The 20,000-nt window shown below is 48.3% G+C and overlaps 1 protein-coding gene across 1 annotated transcript in view; it reads left to right on the top strand.

Annotated features, from left to right (window-relative positions):
• LOC126574255 (cysteine-rich motor neuron 1 protein-like) overlaps positions 1-20,000 on the top strand; it is a 147,385-nt gene that overhangs the window by 1,717 nt on the left and 125,668 nt on the right. The window contains exons 2-4 of the mRNA XM_050234334.1: positions 5,832-5,959; positions 17,648-17,823; positions 17,907-17,991. Coding sequence (XP_050090291.1) covers positions 5,832-5,959; positions 17,648-17,823; positions 17,907-17,991 — 389 coding nt within the window. The remainder of the gene's footprint in view (positions 1-5,831; positions 5,960-17,647; positions 17,824-17,906; positions 17,992-20,000) is intronic.

The following is a 20,000-nucleotide window of genomic DNA, read 5'->3' as shown; positions in this document are numbered from 1 at the left end:
CTGGCCGCTCAAGAGGCTGCAAGTCACTGCTGGTAACGTTACGGCACGGACTGTTTGCTGACCAAAAACCATAGAACGCACACATACCCACATATAGATTTGTCTACGCAGAATCCATTTTGGGGAAAGGAAAAAGTTTGGCACAAAAAGCGACTCTTCGGAGTGGGAGAGGAACGATGATGCTAATGTTGCTGACGCATGACGCTGGACGGGGTCAGTTTTGGTTCGGACCAACCGGACGCTCGGACGCCGAATCGTTTACAAGTTTGTTGTTCACTGGATTCCTCCTGTTCCTGCTCCTGCTGCTGCGGCTGCTGCTGAAACCAATGTGCTTAAGGCAATTCGTGAAACACGCTCAATGTTCAGTGATCACAGCATAACCACCCTCCTGATATCGGTACTTTTTTTTGTATGTGTGGCCGGAACTTTCTTCCAACGCCACTCCTGCCAACTGACTTCTTATCTTTCTGACTTGAGCGCGGAGCTCCTTATCTGTCGTGACTAAGGCCTAAGGGTGAAGTAAAAATCTTTTCCCAGAAACTTTGCGGTCCTTCTGATGCTGGAACCGAACCAAACTGAACGCGAATTAGCATAATATGAGAGCCCAGTAACTTTTACTTCGTTCACAAATGGCGACCGTCAGTAGCAGTAGCACCACCAGCACCGGTCATCTTGAGGGTCAGCTCCCGGGGTCATGATATGACATGTTGCACATCAGCACACACAGTTTATTTGTCGAGTTCGCGTGCTTCGGGAGAGGCCTGTTCCAATTTATGGACCCGTGGATTATGCCTCGGTTTTGGGGCTGTGTCGTCCGGTGACATACTTCTTGGAATGGAACTTCTTTGAGTTGGATGCGTGGTTTGAACATGAGCACGGTAAATGATGGTTGAAGTGAAGGAAATACGCGGAAAAATGCCAAGATGCTAACGAGACAACACTCCCAGAAAATGGAACCCGATGGTTGTGGGCGCTACGAATGATTTCACTTCGGGGAATCGACTTTTTGGGGCAAGGGACCGTAGGGAGCGAGAACGAAGGTACTGGGGGGCGGTTGTGGATTAGGAGTAGCGGCAGGGGCGTTTGGTTTGGCTTTAACTTCATAGCGCCTTAAACAGCAACGAAGTAATGGGAATGCCAGCATTAAAGTGATCGACTTCGTCTATAATTTGGTGTCGGTGTCAGCTCGTTTGTGTAGAGAGTTAATTCAAGAAGCAAATATTTCCACCTAACACTTGAGCAGCCAGACTGTCGAGCAAGCTAAGCTGTCTAAGGATAGTGCGTCGATTTGGTTCTTAGAATTTTATCTCAGAAACATGTCGCCTAATAAATAAATGTCTGGATGTAATATCACTTTACTTTACACTTTACAACCTGTTACTAATCCTTTTCTCCTTCTGTAAATTGTAGTCAGAATCTAATGCTAGTAGAGAAAGTTCCGGATTTTGTTCTATGCATATGTTGGAATTGAAGATTGGTGCTTTATTTCCAGTGACAGTAGCTTTGAATGAAGAAACATATTTACAACATTTTAACATTAACAACATCATGAAATTTGAGATCCTTACATTAACTAGCTATTTTTATTTTAAAAAAAACGGAAAGCATGCAATTTTACCGGTTACCTGGCGCCTCCATCATTGGATTTCGGCCACGGAGCTACATCATTTCGTTTTCCCAGCGTGGCGAGCAGTTTTGAAATTGCCTCTACCTCACTTGCCACCAAAAACCGGGCCACCGATTGGGCTTAGGTGGGAAAAGGCAAATTTCATAGAGCGATGCACTTCCAAACTATGGGGCTCACGGGCTGGCAGTTACATTCTTCTGCGGCCCGCATTCTGAAATGAGTTTACGAGGTCTAAAGACATAAGAAAATCAATAAAAAAGCATATTGAACCCTTCCTATACACTCACAAATTCTTTGCAAGTATTCATGTTAGTGTTCAGGTTCATGATATTGATTTCATAATTCAATTCACTAAGCAACACTAAACCTAATGCACAACTCTCTCCATGGAGTCCCCCGAATGGCCACCAAAATTGCCTGACGAACCAAACGAACTGAACGTCCGTGAACAACAAATGACGTGGAAATACAGCAACAGCCAATCCTCGCAATCCCCTGTGTCGGTATCGTCCCAGCGTAATGACCCCGCTGAAGTACTCATAAATGTCACTTGCCACGCTACCATCGAAATCCCTTTCTACCCCACCCGAAAACGGGGCATGTGTATCGGCTTGTGAACTACAAGCCATAAATTAGCCGCTTTATCGCCTCACGGTGTTCACCCCAAACAGGAGCGCGCGCGCTCTTCACAGTCATTGTGAAGGTGGTCGAAGCGTAAAACAGGTTCCCTAGCCTTGCGCCGACGGTCGATGCTGTGCTGCTCAAATTTATATCTTCCAAATAGTGCAATTAACACCGCCCATTCGAGCTCCAGCAGTGCTACGGTATGTCGTGTGCCGGCCTACCTGCCTTCCCTGAAATCCTTGAACACTAATTTATGGCAGCTTGGCGTGTGAAGCGACCATTTTCGGAAAATCAGAACCACCGAGCACCGAAGCGAGTTTCAGGATGGGCGGTAATCGACCGACCGGGCGGTGGGAGCGAGCGGTGAGACCACGACTCGAATCGATTCCTTCATCAGCAGCTGCCCAGTACAACCGCGGGCGGTACGCTAATTATCCCTCTGCCACCACCAACAGGTCTAAGGTACTATTCAGCGACCTCTTCCAGAACACCAAACTGAAATGTTGAAATGGTGGCTAAAAAATGGCACAAAAAGGGCTGCCTCATTAGCCGAAAAACCCGGCCTGGCGACTGGCCTGGCAAATGGTTTCGAGCATGAATCCAAAATGGCCACTTCTCACGCCTTGCCGCACTGCTTTGCCGGGAGAGGGGCAGCCAAATGGCGCTCCTTGAGCTTAGAATTCCGTTACTATTTTACACGAAAGACCACCGTAAAAGTTGCAGCGAGTTGCTTTGGAGGAAATCTTTAGAGAATCCTAAATCCGAAACCCTACGCTACCCTTGACTACCGCTACCCTCTCCTGGGCTCCTGGTTCTAAAGGAATTAGAAAGGAGTCGCTCACCTCCACCGAAGCTAAACGCTGGCAGCGAGCTGGCCGAGTCGAGGTGCGATTTCATTTGCATGCGAGCACTCGTGACCGTTCGTGGCGTAACGATTACGTCCAAAAGGGATGCCACGGGGTTTGCCACGGGGTGGCGGTGGTGCGGTTTGGTGTCCAACAAATGTTTTGCTGCCCATTTCAGGTGTTTTTTCTCCTTCGCCTTCTTCTTCTTCTTCTGCCACGTTGCCACCAACTTTACCTGTCCCTTGATTCAATCCACCTGGGAGGAACCGGTGCGAAGGTTCAAAGTTCGCCAGGATCGCCCTCCTTCTCCTTTCCGAGACCCTTTCGCTGGCGAGGGTGAAAGTTTTTTCCCCGTTTTTTTTTCTTCTTTTCTTTCATTTGCATCAGGCACGTGCGAGCGCGTGTGGGTGAGTGTGTGGGAGGTTACGGTCGACGGCAAAATCACGACACGAACGATGAATATTCAACGGAATGGAAGCGGACGCAAGACCAAAACTCCCCCTGGTCGGTGTTGTCGAGGGTTGAACTATGAGTTCTTCGTTGGTCCCACGTGGTATCCCCCGCTGAGCTGAGCGAGCTGAAGAGCAGAGGGGGGTGGTCCGTCGGCCGGTCCGTCGTCGTGGAACATAGAAAAACGGTGCTGATTATTTGCTGATAGTAAAACTCTCGCCAATTTTTTTTGCTCGCTGGTCAGCTGCAGACTGTTGAGACGGAGCGACGGAGTCGGCTGTTAGGTGGAAGGGTCTGAACTTTTCAACACGCTCGGCTCCGTGGGGACTCCGTGCGGACCGTGGTGTACAGCTGGAAGAAGCGAAGCGAGTCAAGCGCTGCCTAGTCGTCGAAATGGAGGGATCATCATTGAAGTGACTCGTTTTTTTGGTGCCTGTCAAAGCCTCCAACTTTGGCGCCGAGTCCCCTTTTTTTCTCCTTCTCTCTCTCTCTCTGGTGAATCCCAAATACGAAAAAGGACTCTATGCAAGACCTTCGAGGTGACACCATACGCTGGGGGAACTGCGGTAGTTCTGGCAAGCTGGCAATTGCTTGACCATTTGTCGGGTAAGTCCGGGTGCCCGGTTGCTACTATTAGTTGGGGCTACTAGTTGGGCCAGGAATTGTTTTATTGCGAGGGTGCGAAGGAAAAGTGCTGCTGTTTTCCTCTCCGTACTGCAGCCAATGAACTGGAGTGCCGGCTGTACTGATGATCTGGAATAAACCCTCCTCGTAGTCGATTATGGTGTTTGTTGGGAGGAACAGTCGTGGCTGTTGCTGGTGGACGGTGGATGGCTTGGGTTTCGTAGAACTAGTGAAGCCATTAAAGCGTGTGAAAAGGGTCCACGTTCACGATGCTGTTGGTCCAGTGACGGCGATGATGCGATGGTAGATGATTAAAAACTTATCGTTGCACATTAAGCTTAGCAGGTGTTAGAGATCGAGGTCGTAGGGGTTATTTTTTGAGTGGTTTCTATTAAATATTTAGTAACCCAGGGGGCTGTGATTACCAACAATTGAGTATTTTAAAATTCCACAATTGGAATAATCGAAAATAATTTGAGGTTGTTTATTCACATTTTTAAAAGATGACATAAAACGCAATTAGAAAATAGGACTCAAATTCCCCCAAATTCGAATTAACTTGAGTTAAAGTAAATTTGCTAGGAGACAAGTTGTTTAATTTGTTATTTTATTTAACATCGTAAGAGCTCGCTTAGTATAAAGCTCTCTACTATTTTTTTTCATTTGAAGTCACAAAATGAAAAGTCAACACGTGATGTGGTGTTACGTATCTGTTCCTGTTCTATTTAAATATTTATTCATGAAGTTCTTTAATTGGCCATTAATACATCGTAATATTCTTCATTATACTCAAAAAATGGTGACGGCAAAAATGAGAAACAACCTAGAATACGAACAACACAGAAAAATGGCTGTACTGCTACAGATAATCCTGCTCAACATGGCCCTGTTTTTTGTTATTCCACAAATTGCTACGAGAGTCCCCGCAAGCAAGCAGCCCATACCGGCCCAGGTACAATTAGCACTCCATTCCGCGCATTAACACACAGATGCACACGTATTGGGGCGAATGGACGAAAGAACAAACTTTTCCCATTCGCAATAAAGTGTTCACCTGCATCGAATGAGACTCATTACGCCATCGCCACCGTGCCGTGCGCGACCGGTTGCCGATGGTGATGCACAATTCCCGAAACTGTTGTGTTGTGAGCAGCAAAGCAGAGAAGAAAAAAAACAAACAAAAAAATCCTTGGAAAAAAATACTCCTCTACACTAAACTGTGGGAAAGTTGTTTTACAGGACGCCCGCTCGCTCGCCAATGCTACCAGCCCCCTGGATCGACAATCATTTTCCACCGACTGCTTTCACCCCACACCCCGTCAACATAACCATAAAAACGTTGCGTCAGCGCGGTCGATGGCGATGGTCGTGGGCCTGGGGTTGATTGTTAAATTTTATATCCTTTCGCCCATAATCGCCACTCGACGAGTCCATTGTTGGATGAATTATTTTGCAACTAACGGTCCGCTACTCCCCCACCCCCCCTCACAGGACATTCCGCCATGCTGTTTTCTCTTCCGCATCCAAGCGAGGGTTTTCCTCCTTTTTTCCTAACCTACGTTTTCAAAAACTAACGCTCTTTCTCTTTTTCCTTTTTTCTCTCTCTCTTTGTGTTTTTTTTTTGTTTTTCCCCTCTTTTAATGTCCACCATCTCTGAACAGGTGCTGCAAAGTGTGTGCCAGGACGGTCGGTGAGGCGTGCGGTGGCCCCGGTGGCTTTTCCGGGACCTGCGAACCACCGCTTAGCTGCGTTTCCAAGCCACCGGTCGGTGGTTCCGGTGTGTGCATGGGTAAGTAGTCAAACAGGGAACGAAGGTGGGGGAAGATGAGGAAAGGTCAGCTACCGCCAACATCTCCTGCAGCCGATGCCAGCTTTTTATCATTCAGCGACCAACGGTCACTCGGTGTCGTTGATATTTTCCGTTCGCTGCAACAACCGCCTGGGGGTGGCGCATGATTTTTGCCCGTTTTTGCTGCCACATCATTGTGGCAATGAATGGCCATGCCAAGCGGTGGTCAAGCTGACTGATGATGCCCGGCGGTCAACTTTTCGACGGTGATGGCTGCCAAAAGCCATCGATGGCCTTCAGCTAATGGTAGGGGATGGTTTTTGGAGGGGGAGTTGTTAGTGTTATTCGGACATGATTTGTGATTATAGAACACCAGCAGCACGGGGGGTGTGAGGAAGGTCACTTGTATGCCTAGCTGCGGGCCATTTAAATGTCATAAATTGTTCGTCATCGAGTGCGTGATGAAAGCCCTCGATGGGGGTGGAAAAAAGGGAGGGAGAGGGATGAATACGGGGCACCAGGACTCTCGCGAATGCCAGCAACTCACCATTAAACACGTGCCACTCACATTGCTGATGTGCAATCAATAAATTACACTGATGAGTGTTTACAACCATTTCCGCTTGACATGCAGTGACCCCAACATAAGGAAAAAAACTCTCGGCGGGGATCGTCCACCCACCAGAGGCCGCGGGTGCCAGGTGTCAAGTGTAACCAATCATTTCAATAATTACAGCTTAATCGAATCACCGACGGCGATCGGTATTGATATATTAAATTACGTTTTGAAATATGAATGACAGGCCAGGGATCTGGTCATTGACACTGATGCCCATGGTGCATTCCGGTGGAAAATGGTTGCAATATGGAAAACCAAGCAGAAGCATCGAATAATAAACGTGAAAGGATTGCTGACAAACTATATTTGCCCTTTGGTGTGGCCACTAATTCAGCTTCAGTTCTACGAACGCTCTACCAAAACTAAGTCCAAAAATTTGGAGGAAACGTACCAGAAAATCCTGGCAAAACCCCGGGACGGAAATTAAGCACACGGCTCGAGTCTTCGTTCTACAATTTTTTTGTGTTTGACCAAGCTAAGAAACGGGTGCAAGCCGAAAAACCGCTACCGGAACCGGACGAAAAGAGATTCGACCAGATCGTGCAGACGGCGTAAAGCAAACACGATTACCCTGGCTAATCCCTGAAGATGGAAAATCCTGGCCATCCTCGGATCGCCTCGACGAAACCGGAAACTCAAGCCCAACCGATGAACAGCAGGCAGCGAGCTGGGTTTTGCAGCAAGTTTGATGTTTGTTGAATAAATATTTCCTCATTTAAAAATGTGTAGCCAAGGCCACGGGACAGCAGTACTTGGTACGTGCTGGTTCGTCCATCCACCGGATCGTAGCAGTACCAAGCAACCGCTCCGAGGAACTGCTGCCTGCTCCAGGAATCAGTGGCGCCCAGTTACGCCCTGGTGCATCCGTGGAAGTCATTATACTGGCGAGCATCCGTGCTGGCAAGGATTTAAGAAAGGATCGCGTGGAATGTTTCATTTTTAAAAACAATTTCCCCGACCCAACGACCCAATGACAGTGCGATGACGGCAGAAGTGGGACCAACTCCAGCACAAGCAGACAGAATCGAATTTAAACTTGACAGTTGAACGCCATCCAAGCGTCTGGCGACCATGGCTCTTGGAATTTGTACCACAGTTTACCGAAAAGCCCGGCAGCGGCAGCACAGGGACCGGATGCCCGGCACCGGAAGACTGTGAAAAACAACAACAACTGAAGCAGCAGCCGGGTGAAGAAAGAAAAAAAAAAGAATCCTGGAAAAAGCGAAAGGAAAACATAGCGATAGCAGACGAGCGCAAACATCGGCAAAGTCAATATTAGCTTCGCTATGCCGGCACCAGCAGTGAGCAGTGAGGGCCCCTCGGAAGTTTCCACTGCCCACGCTGCGTGCTGCGCAGGAGATGATTTCCCTGGGAAAGTGGGAAGAGTACCCAGTAGGTACTGTGGAAACGGTGACCAACCAACCGAGCAAGCGTGAACGATGAAGTAAACGCACTGAGGATGGTGGGAGTGCTGGCGGTGGATTTAATTAAAATGAAATTAAATCTGTTCGAAAGTAATTCCTGCCACCGTGCCACCGGTCCGCTTGCTCCTGCTCCGAGCGCGCCAGAGAGGAAGCGAGCCGGTCCAGGGCCGGTCCAGTCGGTAGGACGGTCGGTCGACAGTTTATTAATAATCAGTTACGGACGGCATGAGTGGTGGTTGTGTGCTGGCCGGGATGAGGACAAGTAATTCGATCATAATCGTGTTGCGCCTTGTCTACTCCGATTGACGGCAGCTGTCAGTTGGTGCTGACTGACTCAAAGTGTCATCCGCTGGAGTTGCGGCGTGTCGAAGCTAATCAAAGTAACCGTACGATTGTTTGAGGTTATGTGGTATGCTCTCCCTCCAGATGATGATGATGATGGTGATGGGAGGGTAATAAATTACGAGCCATGGAGCTCTGTGCAAGAGGTATGTTCCACTCGCCCGCTGGCCACCGGGTAATGGCATGCAAACAAATCTCAACCGACCACCCTTAGGGGTGGGGGTCACTGGGGACAACATGCCAGCGCGCTGTTTGCCAGAGAAGACACGGAACACAAGAAGGATCGCGTATAAATCTCGGCTCCTCCTCGGCGTCTGCACACACGGACCTCTGAGGATGACTGTTGCAAATTATCTTCTCAGTTTACACTCTACATGGACGCCAGGACACCCCCCCAGGGGGGCTGGTGGCCACCACAGCCCGGCATCGTTCGTCCGTCGTTTTGTTGTTGTCCCGGTGGCGCTCTTCTTTTGTGGCCTCGGTTCCCTACGTACGGTGGTGCGGACCTTCATTATAGTTCATTGCCTGAGATGCCCGGCTAGCACATCCGGGAAGCTGGACCGAGCGCCCATGGTTTTTATTTATTACAACCAGAACCGGCGAGAAGGTCCTCCGTACCAGACGACCTCACCTCGTAGGATATGGGATCGGCCTGGAGGTTTGCTGTTGGCCCGTCCGGACCGTCCGTCGCATGTGGTTTCACCTTTCAGGATAGATTAACCCATCCTGACGTGTGTATGTATGTGTGCCGGTGGCTCTTAAGCGGACATTCCCATCGCAAACCCCTACGGTCGCACGGGTAACGGGGACAACGGGTGTTTGCTACGGTACTTAAGGGTACAGTCAAGTCAGGTTCCAGGTCGTCTCATTGTTACCACCGGTTACAACGGTCACCGTGCTGGCGTGCAAAAGAAGGACGAGATGCAAACGAACTCACGTCCACTCTCTCGCTTTCCACGTTTTTCTCGTCCCGAAATTGTCGGCTACCGGGAATACCGGGGCCTGGTCTGTGTCTGGCGCCGTCGTTTCAAGTGAGTCCGAGCACTCTTGGGATCCTTTTTTTTCTTTTTTGCTCGCCTCGAGTCGACCTCGAGCTGCAATTGTCGATCCCAAATCAGCCTCATCGTTCATAAATTGAAGGTATTGGATACCTATGGGCCAACGGTATACTCCGGATGGTCCGGATGGCCAACGGTATACTCCTGACTTTGTGGTCCATTCGGTGCAGTCTGCTACTGGCACGGTTTCCGGGGAACTTCAGGAGTAAGGTCGACGATAGAAACGAAACTCTTCTACTGATGCTGTTCGCGAGTTTTCGTGCTTGCTTTGCTGAAGCAAACCAGTGACGCACCGGTAGAAGCAAGCGGCAAGTTCCTTCCGACTACAGATTTTCTACGATATTTTTGTTTCATCCTCCAGCCAACGTAGCGACGTAGGTAGATGAATGGTTCCTTCGGGGCACCGGTACCAGTGGGTGGGTGCTGCATGATAGACGCTTGAGAAAATTGGTCACTTTCTATCTCTTCTCTCTTTCGCTCTCTCTTGCGTGTGGATCCATGGAGACCAGGCGACGGTGCGATGCAAGCGACAGAAGTCAAAATTGGATTTCTGTGGTCACCGCTGTGAAGTGGCTCTCGAGGCTCAAGCTGCACATGACCTGCGTGGCCTGGAGGGAGCCAAAGCAGTACAAAGCCACACAGCCACAGGCGGTATAGGGGAAGATGGGATGGGATGGGATGTGAAAATGAAATCTGCCCACAAGGCCAATTCATAATCATATGTTCCCGTGCATTACGCTCTTCTGCACAATGCTGGGGAGGTCTGGTCACCCATTTGGTTAACGCAACGAACGCAATATGAAAGTTGTTGAGGTTAGGATTTTCCATTCATTCAGTTCACAATTTAGCTTCAAAGTTTCACAATCAACAATCATGGTGAAACGTCTGCACTGAAGAAAGAGCAACATTCAAGCAGTTCTATCTATGGACGGTTCCTCTTTATTCTGCTTCAAAACACAGAAAACCAATTTCTCCCGTGTGCCTTTGCATGAATCACAGAGTTCCATTATCGTGCATTGATACACGCGCACACATAAACACACATGATGGTTCACTGGAATCTGAACGGTGCTGATGCGACCGTCACTGGCATTCAGTTTAAATAATTTGTCACGCAACGAAGGATACTTGATGGATGAGATAGGAATGACAGCTCCGTGAGCTGCTTCTGCTGCATATGCTGCTACGAACAGCTTTTGACTGTTGGTGACAGCTGGTGTTCGGGGCTGTGCTCTCGGTGGAAAGAATGTCATCGCAGTAGACTGTGGGAGAAGTATTTTATGAAGTGAAATGGCATCTTCTTCGAGATGAATACCAATCGTGCCACAACGATTTTAATGGTATTTGAATTGTTTTCACATGGAATGGGCCCTTCGGTACGATGCTTTATAAGAGTGAGGGTTAGTGGAGATTACTATCTTCTATGCATGGCTTTCGATGGCACTCTTTATGAAATTGATGCTTTATAAAATTGACTTTTTCCCATCAAAGCCCAATCGGTGGCCCGGTGTTCGTAGCACGAGCGGTAAAGGTAATTTCAAAACTGCTCGCCACGCCGGGAAAACGAAATTATGTAGCTCCGTTGTCGAAACCCCCGATGATGGAGGCGCCAGGTAACCGGTAAAATTGCATGCTGTCAGGGGTTTGTAATAGAAATTTGAATCGCAAAAAACCCAAGGATCTCAAACTCCATTATGGGATGAATGTTGAAATGATGAAAAAATGTTTCTTCATTCAGTTTTTAGAAAACTACTGTCACTGCAAATATACCACAAATCTTCAATTCCAACATATGCATAGAATAAAATTTCATACAATTAATGACCAAACTTAAAAAATACACAACCGGCACCGAGTCGCGAGTCTGAGACGCCTGTTCTGTACAATACAGGTACTGGAATTTCACATTGGAAAGTTCTATTTGACGCTTGTGAGTGAAGTCTATAGAACCTGAGTCTCGCTCTCTCTCTTTTATGATGTAATGGTCTTCATTGGAATCAAACATCATTCCCATTAACTTCATCAATCGATGCAATACAGAATTAATAGGCAGTACTGCATCACATATCCAAGAATTTTGATAACTCTATCCATTCCCCCCTAACCATGGGTGGCAAAATATAATACCTCACTAAGTGATACATAGTTACACTTCTGATAGACGCTATTGATATAAAGCATGTTCCGAGAGGTGTTGGCACTAGCATTTCCCAGCAATGGCTTCATCTTTCCCAGAGTAACTGGAAAACGATGCATTTCGTTCGATGAAACCACCGCCTGTTACGGATTCCCCATTCCATCGTTTCCATTTTCTCGGAATTACGACGGGAACGAGGAATGAGATCTCTGCAGCACCATCGCCAACACCCGTTCCACGAAGTGAGAGCCTGAGCCTGCTTAAAGCGATGGCTTCATCCTTTCCATGGGATAAGCGCGTGGCAGCCACACGCGCGATCTGAACTTTAACATTGTTGCTCATGAATAATTCCTACGCCGGAGACTGGGAGCTGATGCCGACCATCCTTAAGCCATCCGCAGGATCGAGAACTGCTCCAGCCCTGCTCCACCAGTAGACGAGCGGTTTCGCAGAATTGCGAGAGAAAAATGAAGTGTTTTATATGTTAATGCATGTGCACCAGCTCGGACTTGGGGCCCGTCAGTCGCGCTCCGCCGGCATTCCTTGCTTTGCTAGCAAACTCCGCGGTAGGTTGTTGGGTTCTAATCCCTGAGCTGTAAGCGTTTGCTGAAATCGAAAGATTACCAGCCATTATTGGAGGATTTACTGGCCAAAAAAAAAGGAAACCATGACTCAGATTCTCCTGTAGCCCAGCTGACAGAAAATATCGTAAACAGCAACAGGGCAGGTCCTTCAATGGCACATCGATCACGCTCGCCGACAGTTCTCACATGAAATGCGGATGCGTGCGCCCCATCGGCACCTTTACCTTCGCCAGAGTGTGTCAAGATGTCAATCAAAACGCCAATGGAGTGGCCTATGTCCCCGCGGAGACCGCTATCACGTGGTAACGCGTTCACTAGCCACCAAATTTTCCAATTTTTCGCTCCAAATTTCCACTGCCCCGCTGATAGTTCTACTGCTCTGTCATCCCAGGGCCCCTTTTGGATGGTTGAAATCGAATTCTTGGAATTTCTTCGTCCATTCGAGCCTATCTCACGTCGATTCCAGATGACGGCGCCGTGTCATCAATAGGCCCCCCCGGGCCCTAGCAGCCGCCGGTGGCGATGATAATCCTGATCCGGAAGGCGGAAAGTCTCGCCTATCCAACTCACCAATACCACTACACTGCCACCTTCCTGGGGGTTGGAAGGCCAATTGGAAGTTTCATCAAAATTCCAGCGCAGTCCACGACGCGCACGCCTTCAATTCGCCATCTCCGGAGTTTCCCCATCATCACCTCCATCAAGCCTCGACCTCCCGGAGGCACTAAACTGTTGAAAAGCCAATGTCGACCATGTGCTCGGCTGTGGAGTGCGCGAATTCAATCGTCTGTCCGCCGGTCCGTCCGTCCATTCGTTCACTGTGTAAAGAAATCGTTGAGAAGAAGGTTATCGTTCCGGATAGTGACTTTGGCGAAGCAGAAGAAAGCAGCAGAATCCTCTTCCGGAAGGCGTACGTCGCCGCGTGCCCGAGGCTTCTCCAATGGGTTTTTTTTTTCTGTTGCCACAGTCACAGCTTCTTCGTTCGGTTGTTGCCTTTACCCGGCTCGCTCACCCGGCCCGTCAACACCTCTCCCTCGGAGGTGTCGCTGAAAATTTGTTGGAAAAATCTCCCTTTTCCCCGCGAGGCTACCCATATTTTCCCATTTCGCGCGCTCGATCCACGGTGGATTGAATGGCGTGCGTGCGTACGCAATCCGGCCAAGAAACGAAACGGAAAAGAGAGTAAGCAAGAGAAGGAGAGGCCACAGGCAGCGGAAAGCCGCATTACCAGCAGCTATTAGCTTCAGCTCGCGGACACCGAGGAAGGCATTTATTAGATTTCGAAATAAATTTATTCCATCCAGCGCACGTGGCCGCTAGGCAGAAGGCACCAAGCAAGAAGGACTCCTTACGGCTTGTATGTGTGCGTGCGCTGGTGCTGGAGCTGGATCCATCTGGAGAGCTTAATGTGTGGCAGACCATTTTGTCCATTTCCGTTCCGTTCTTCTTTTCTTTCTTTCTCTCTCTCTCTCTCTCTCTCTCTCTCTCTCTCTCTCTCTCTCTCCTAATCCCTTTCTTTTCCTCTTGTTGCTCGAGCAGCATACAATCCCACGGCTTGAAAACAAAGCCACGCGTACAAATTGACTTCCTGGAACCATCGGCGCCGAACGCGTCGCTAGCCCGAAAATGTGCTTTACGGTTATGCTCATGGTTATGATGGTGACCTGGGAGCTTTACCCACCCATTTCGGGTTGCTAGAGCGTGTCTGTGAGTCTATGTATGCGTCTGAAGGACACACGTGTCACAGTTGAGTGGAAAAGTTGTGAGTTTAGCTTTGATAAGCCCACGAATTGATCAGCGTTGCGAGGTGGTCCTTGCTTCCATTAATACCAATACGATTAACCAACCAACACGTCACGGGAAATTGCAATCCATGTTGCTCTGTTCTTTCCATTGGTTGCTATGTTTGATTGCTAAATGATTTAGCGCCGAGTGCGCGCTAGAATCGATTATCGGATCGGCGCTAGAGACAAATTCAATCGCCGCGAAACTCGCCCGCAAATTGAGTTTCCACAACTGCAACCCTGCAGCCGATCGCATGCCTGCAGCTCATGCTCAATTATGGAAAATGCATAACGGAGCATGCATTGGGTGGTCCGGCCCGCTGGTGGCGTTTTACCAATGGTAATGTAACCATAAAATCGAGTTCCATTGCACCCAAAGAATCAAAGTGCATTAATCAATTAGTCATATTGACGGCACCCCCAACAATCCCCTCCACAACAATTAGTGAGGGTGTGGAATCCATTTGACGTCATTAAATAATAAAATGTCTGGAACAAAAACAGCCCACCAACCATTTTGCCCACCGACCATCGCCACTCTCAACCATTGTTCATTTGCATGTGTGTGAAGGGTAAGGGTGGAAAGGGAATGGAAAAACTCAATTTCCCCTCTTTTGGCGAAACGAAACTGATCCCCTCGAAAGACCAAAGGGTGGCCCCCCGGTCCGGGCCTTATTAAATGTTCATTCTGGCGCGCAATCAAATCAAGGGGGATTGACCCAATAGGGACCCAAGTCCACTCCCCAAAAATGTGGTTCTGGTTGCCGGTCCCGTCCCGTTGTGATGCGATTTCAATTCCTAATGTGCGGCTGCTGCCCCAGCGTCAACAGCAACGGTAACGGGCGGGGGGTTGAACCGGAGCAATCATAAATATGTAAAATGTGGCAAACATGGTGCTCGTTTAATGGGAATATGTTTTCGGGGCTATCTCACCCCCTTTTCGGTATTATGGCAGGCACGGGGCACTGTGGTGGTGGTGGATCAGGAGGTTTAGATCAGTGCCGTTTGTCCTGTATGCAGGATCAACCTGCTGCCATCTGCGGACATCACTAATCCATCGCACATTTGGGGCTGAGGACCTCGTGAGGAAGTCATCAGACCATTGTTGAGAGAGGGATGATGGGTTTTGGCTGTAAGATTGTTATGTTTTATTGGTTTCGCCGAACACAGCCACCTCGTCCGGACATTGGACTCCGTCAGGTGCCGTAGCCGTAGCCGGAGCTTACCGGATATGCAAAGCCATCCAGGATCTAGGTCAATCTCGGGCGCATCGTACCATCGCCGGTTGTGGCCGGTGTTTTGTAATTTTCCATTTAGAACCTCATGTGAATGTGATGGCAGCTCCGGAGTTGGTCAGAAATCGATTTTCCTTTCCAACTTCCGGGCAACAGAACAAGGCCCAAAGAGTGAGGGACGTTTGCTTAACTTTGCTGCAAGAAACCGGAGATGACGTTGTTTGGTTATGGGAAGGGATGGACACAGTTTCAGCGTCACGATTTTTCGTACGGTTTCCCCCGCCATTCCCGCTGCCCCATTCCAATCTCTCGGCTCTTAAAAAACAATCGAAAATGGGGCGCACTATGCAGGCAATCAAAAGGTATCCGATATGAAGACAAGACGGTTCGGCTTGATAGAGGAAAATCACCGAAAGTCTGGAGGTCAAAACAGAAGAGAGGTAAAATGGAGGGGGGGGGGGGAACCCTTAAACCCTTCGATGATTGGGTGATTTTCCATCATCGTTTGCATATTTTCGGTCGTCGGTCGGCGGCGTACGCCACACTCATTTTCCCTATTCCTCTACGATCCTACAACACGCCAGGTGAGGCGCAGTGCGAGAGCGTCCAGGACGGTCCGGAGAAAGGGAAAAGCGATCCCCGGAACCGGTCGCTTTTGGTTGCAAAGTAGCGCACAGGGGACAATAAATTTGCATTAGATCGAAACCGTTTTGACCCTTCTCGACGTTGTTCCGCATCCGGTGAAAGGGATGGTCCGGAAGTCAACAGACCTACGGTTCGGAAGGTTCTTGCCGTCGGATTTTTATTTTACGAAAACCGGAAAAATCTGTGACGACAAGCTAACTCGACGCAGATCGTCAGTGGCCTTCGTTTGCGCTCCTCTCAATTTCAATTGTTCCTTGAAATTGTTTCCTGTTCCTCAATTGCTCTGGTGTGATTTGTTGCGGTGCGTAGTCTGTGTTTGGTGGTAGAAGAGAATAAAATATCTTCTGGAGGGGCCTTGCCAAACCATGTTAGCTGCAATGTCCAAGATTGATTTATATCTTTCAGTTGTTTTATTATTTAAAAAAAAGGAAAACAAGAAGAGATAGAAAGAAAAAGAGGAAAATAAATAGATAGACTGAGACGAAGAGAGAAAAAAGCGAGTGAAAAATTGAAAGGAAGAGAGAGTTAAATTTCAATGTCTCCTGCGACAAGTAGAACATTAGACAATGCCCACGTCATATCTGCGTATTTTATCCACCATTATGCCAGTCACAAACGCCCACAATGACCACAATGCAAGGATACGAGCATTTTTCTTCCAAAATATTTGGTCATCATGTTGTCTTCCAAACACAATTGACATTTCCATCCAAATCGATGAAAATCGGTCGTGGGTTGATGGATCGATCCCTTTATCAAGCCGGTTCTCCTCCGCTGCACACGCCGCCCTCGGCCATCCGGCCAACCGGAGATGGATCCATTGTTTGCGCACCGGAATCTTCCAAATAGCAAATACAAAAAGGCTGCGTACGACTGTGGCGCTCTTTTGTTGATTTGTCTTGATTTGTTTAACCGGAACCGGCCAGGAAGGGTTGGCAAAGCGTGCGTAGGATGTCTAGCGTTTCTGTTGGAGAATTTTGTTTTGTCTATTGGCCTTTTTTTTCTTCTTTTCGTCTGGCTTTCCTGTTTTGCCAAAAAATATCAATCAACCCATGACCGGTAAATTGCCATCGGGGACACTTTATGTCAATCAAAGGGGTTATTTTATGGAGGGGAGGGGAGGTGGAAGTTGGATTGATTGTGAACGTCCTTGGCAACAGGATCGGTTGGTGAGTAACTCCACCCATTCTTATTCCTTGGAATTGCTTTTATTAAAAGTTAAATACAAAGTGACGCCGATCCTTCTTGCAATTCAGGATTTTCGTGGAAATCACTTCTTTTAAAACAAGTCAAAATGGCGCCAGTGCACCCTCATTTGCATCGAAGCAACCCTTGGGACTCGTGTGCGCTTCTGTGCTAGAAACAGTTTAAATTGTTTCGCTTTTCCCACTTCACCCATTTACTGATCCAAGCAAGCTGGTTCCTGCTGCAGCATCCGCAACGTTGACGCCGGAAATCCCACTCCAGGAAGCTCGTCACCGTACGGGCGTTTGCGTTTGTGTTGTTCTCTCCGTTGCGCTCTTCTTGTATGCTTTGGATGCTGGTTGCTTGCAATGATGCTGGTTCCTGTTCTGTTCCTGCCAGTGTTTGTAGCAAACCAAACAATCCTCAACAGCGGGATGAGTTGCAGGGTAGGGGTTTGAACTGGAAGAAGACCCTTACTGACGATGCTTCGGTCTCTGGAGGCTCCAATTAAATCGGGAGCCCCGCGTTTCCAGAGAAGTTTCCTGTTTATGAATGCCGCAATCCGGAGTAAAGGGTCCCGGATAACCATTAGTTTCGTTTGCGTTTCGTTCCTGCCACTGTCTTTCTCTAATATTCATCATCCTTTCTTTTTTGCCTCCTTTTTCCATTTTCCAGACGTTCCGGCGAACAGCTACGATGGTGATCGGACGGACGGTCCGGACAGTGACTGCCCGGACACGGTGCTCATCGAACCGGGCTGCGAAATTGTCAATCGGAAGTGCAAATGCTGGGACCGGATACGGCTCTGCCGGAGTAAAGCCATCAGCAAGTGGGACTTTAAAAACATGGAGGTAACGTAGAGCGTGTGCAAGGTGTCGTTGCGCTCACGGATGACTGATGGTTCGCTCTATTTTTCCACACTCTTTTTTCCCAGGAGTGTCAGCTCAATATCGAGAATCTAGTAAAGACGGAGCTAGAGTTCGATGAAGACTACACGGCACCGCCGAGGATTAGTTTCGGTAAGTCTGCAAGGCGTGCTTGGGATTATAGTGTATGCTGAATGCACAATCTGAGTTGCTATTGCTTCATTTTATGGATTATTCGTTTCAATTCTCGTCGTTAAAATGGAGATATAAAGGATCACTTCAATTTAATCAAGGAAACATACTTGTTGGTACCAAAAATAATATACAAAATCGAAAAAGGATCCACAGCATAGTCAGATACCTTGAAAACGTGCAGCACAGATCGACCGTGTACAGCACAGCGTAAAATGAGGCCAGTAAATACCTCAGAAGGTCCCGCGGTTAATCACGCAGAAGCCAAGGCAGCCAGATAGGACCTTTGCACCACTAAGTAAGAGATACGAGGTTGAAAACCATAAAAATGGTACCCACACTGGCTCGCCCCGCCACCGTTCACTCACTCGCGATCATGAACCACCGGAGCCGGCGGATGGTTTAATTAAAATCCGAGCCACGGGATTCACTTAGCCAGAAGCCGCTAAGCGACCTCCCCCGAAAAGGCAGAAAGTTCATCGACATTGGGCAGCCTCTGTGGCTGTCGCGGACATCGTGCTCTCTCTCTGCGGATCCTGTGGGTCCAGCAGTACGATAGCGATATCGAGATGGTGAAATGGTTTCGGTGGTTTCACTCTGTCCGCACAGGCACCGAGCTTGCTGGTGGTGATAGTTGATGAGGATAGCCTAGAAGAGAGGCTACATTAAATGCTGCCCAATGCTGGTGCGTGGAATGTATTGTATTACGTTATCATCATCTTTACGACTAGAGGAGTCCCTTTTTGGGGGGAAATGCACGCGAATTTCATTAGATAACTCTACGGTTGGCAAGAGAAGGGTCTGTATTCGGACCAAAAATGAGTTTAAGTTTCCGTAACGCGGTTAAACGCGGAAATAATATATTATAGAAGATTATTGTATTGCCCTTTCTTCTCCATTACGTAACCTTTTGAGAAATTATATCAATCTAACTCAAGGGTCTCAAACTCGTGGCCTGCAAAATTATTTTGTGACTGATTGATACTTTGAACTGTGCGCCACTGACTGGCTGTTACTGTCTTTTACGGCCCGCATGCTAATATGAGATTGAACATCGTTCCTTGGATGGTTAAACTTCAAAAGGTTTTGTAGTATTTTTTTAATGAATAGCAGTCAAACTGTCTAAGATTCAGTAGATAAAGAATAAAACGATTTTCATTTCGAATAATTAAATCTATCCAGTAACAACAACATAAATTGCCAGATAGAACCGTAAGATCTTTAATCAGATTCATCGGCAATGGTTTCTAGAAGTACGAGTATTACTTTCAATATAAAATTCTACAATCATTCTGCTCCCTGCAGCCGAAGAAGTCGGATGCGCTTACGTTCCTCTGCTCTCGGCCTGTTTACGGTGTCGCGTGGTGCCAGTGTTAGTGAGTGTTGTGCCATTGTGCTACTGTGCCGTCGACGATCCCAGCACGGTTTCTCACGATCGTGTTGTTATCTGGTGGTCTCCGTAAGTGTTTTGTGCCAGTGAACTACCGTGTATCCCGTTTGTAGCGTAAAACCTACGCTAGGCGGGTCCCGTTAGTTTCCTGGCAGTGTCGGTGTGTGTGTGGTACGTAGCGTCAGGAGCTAGCGCGTAATCGTATTACGCTCTGCTCCTGCTTCGTTGCGTACGAGTAGTTTGGGGGCATCGTGCGCGGAGATTTGGCCTTGATCGCCGATCGTCGCACAGGGTGACCCATTTTTGTTCGTAGTTTGTCTTTGTTTTTTTATAATTTTTAGTGTAGTTTTTGATTTTTGTTTTTGTTGCTCGCCTTGTCATCTCACGCCTTCCCCGCCATGGAGTCTGACTCCGGGCCTGCTTGCAGCCCGGATGATGGCTTCACCGTGGTGTCGGGGAAGAGGAAGATCGGCGAGCCTTCGTCGCCCCCTCCCGCTGCAAAGAAAACGGCTACGTCCGCTCCGTCGGCGCAGCCAATGATGAGCAACCGTGTGCGAGCGTACCCGGCGTCCGGTTCGGG

This window comes from Anopheles aquasalis, chromosome 3, assembly GCF_943734665.1.
Source record: "Anopheles aquasalis chromosome 3, idAnoAquaMG_Q_19, whole genome shotgun sequence".
NCBI classification, from domain to species: domain Eukaryota; kingdom Metazoa; phylum Arthropoda; class Insecta; order Diptera; family Culicidae; genus Anopheles; species Anopheles aquasalis.
This window is presented reverse-complemented; position numbering and strand designations above follow the sequence as displayed.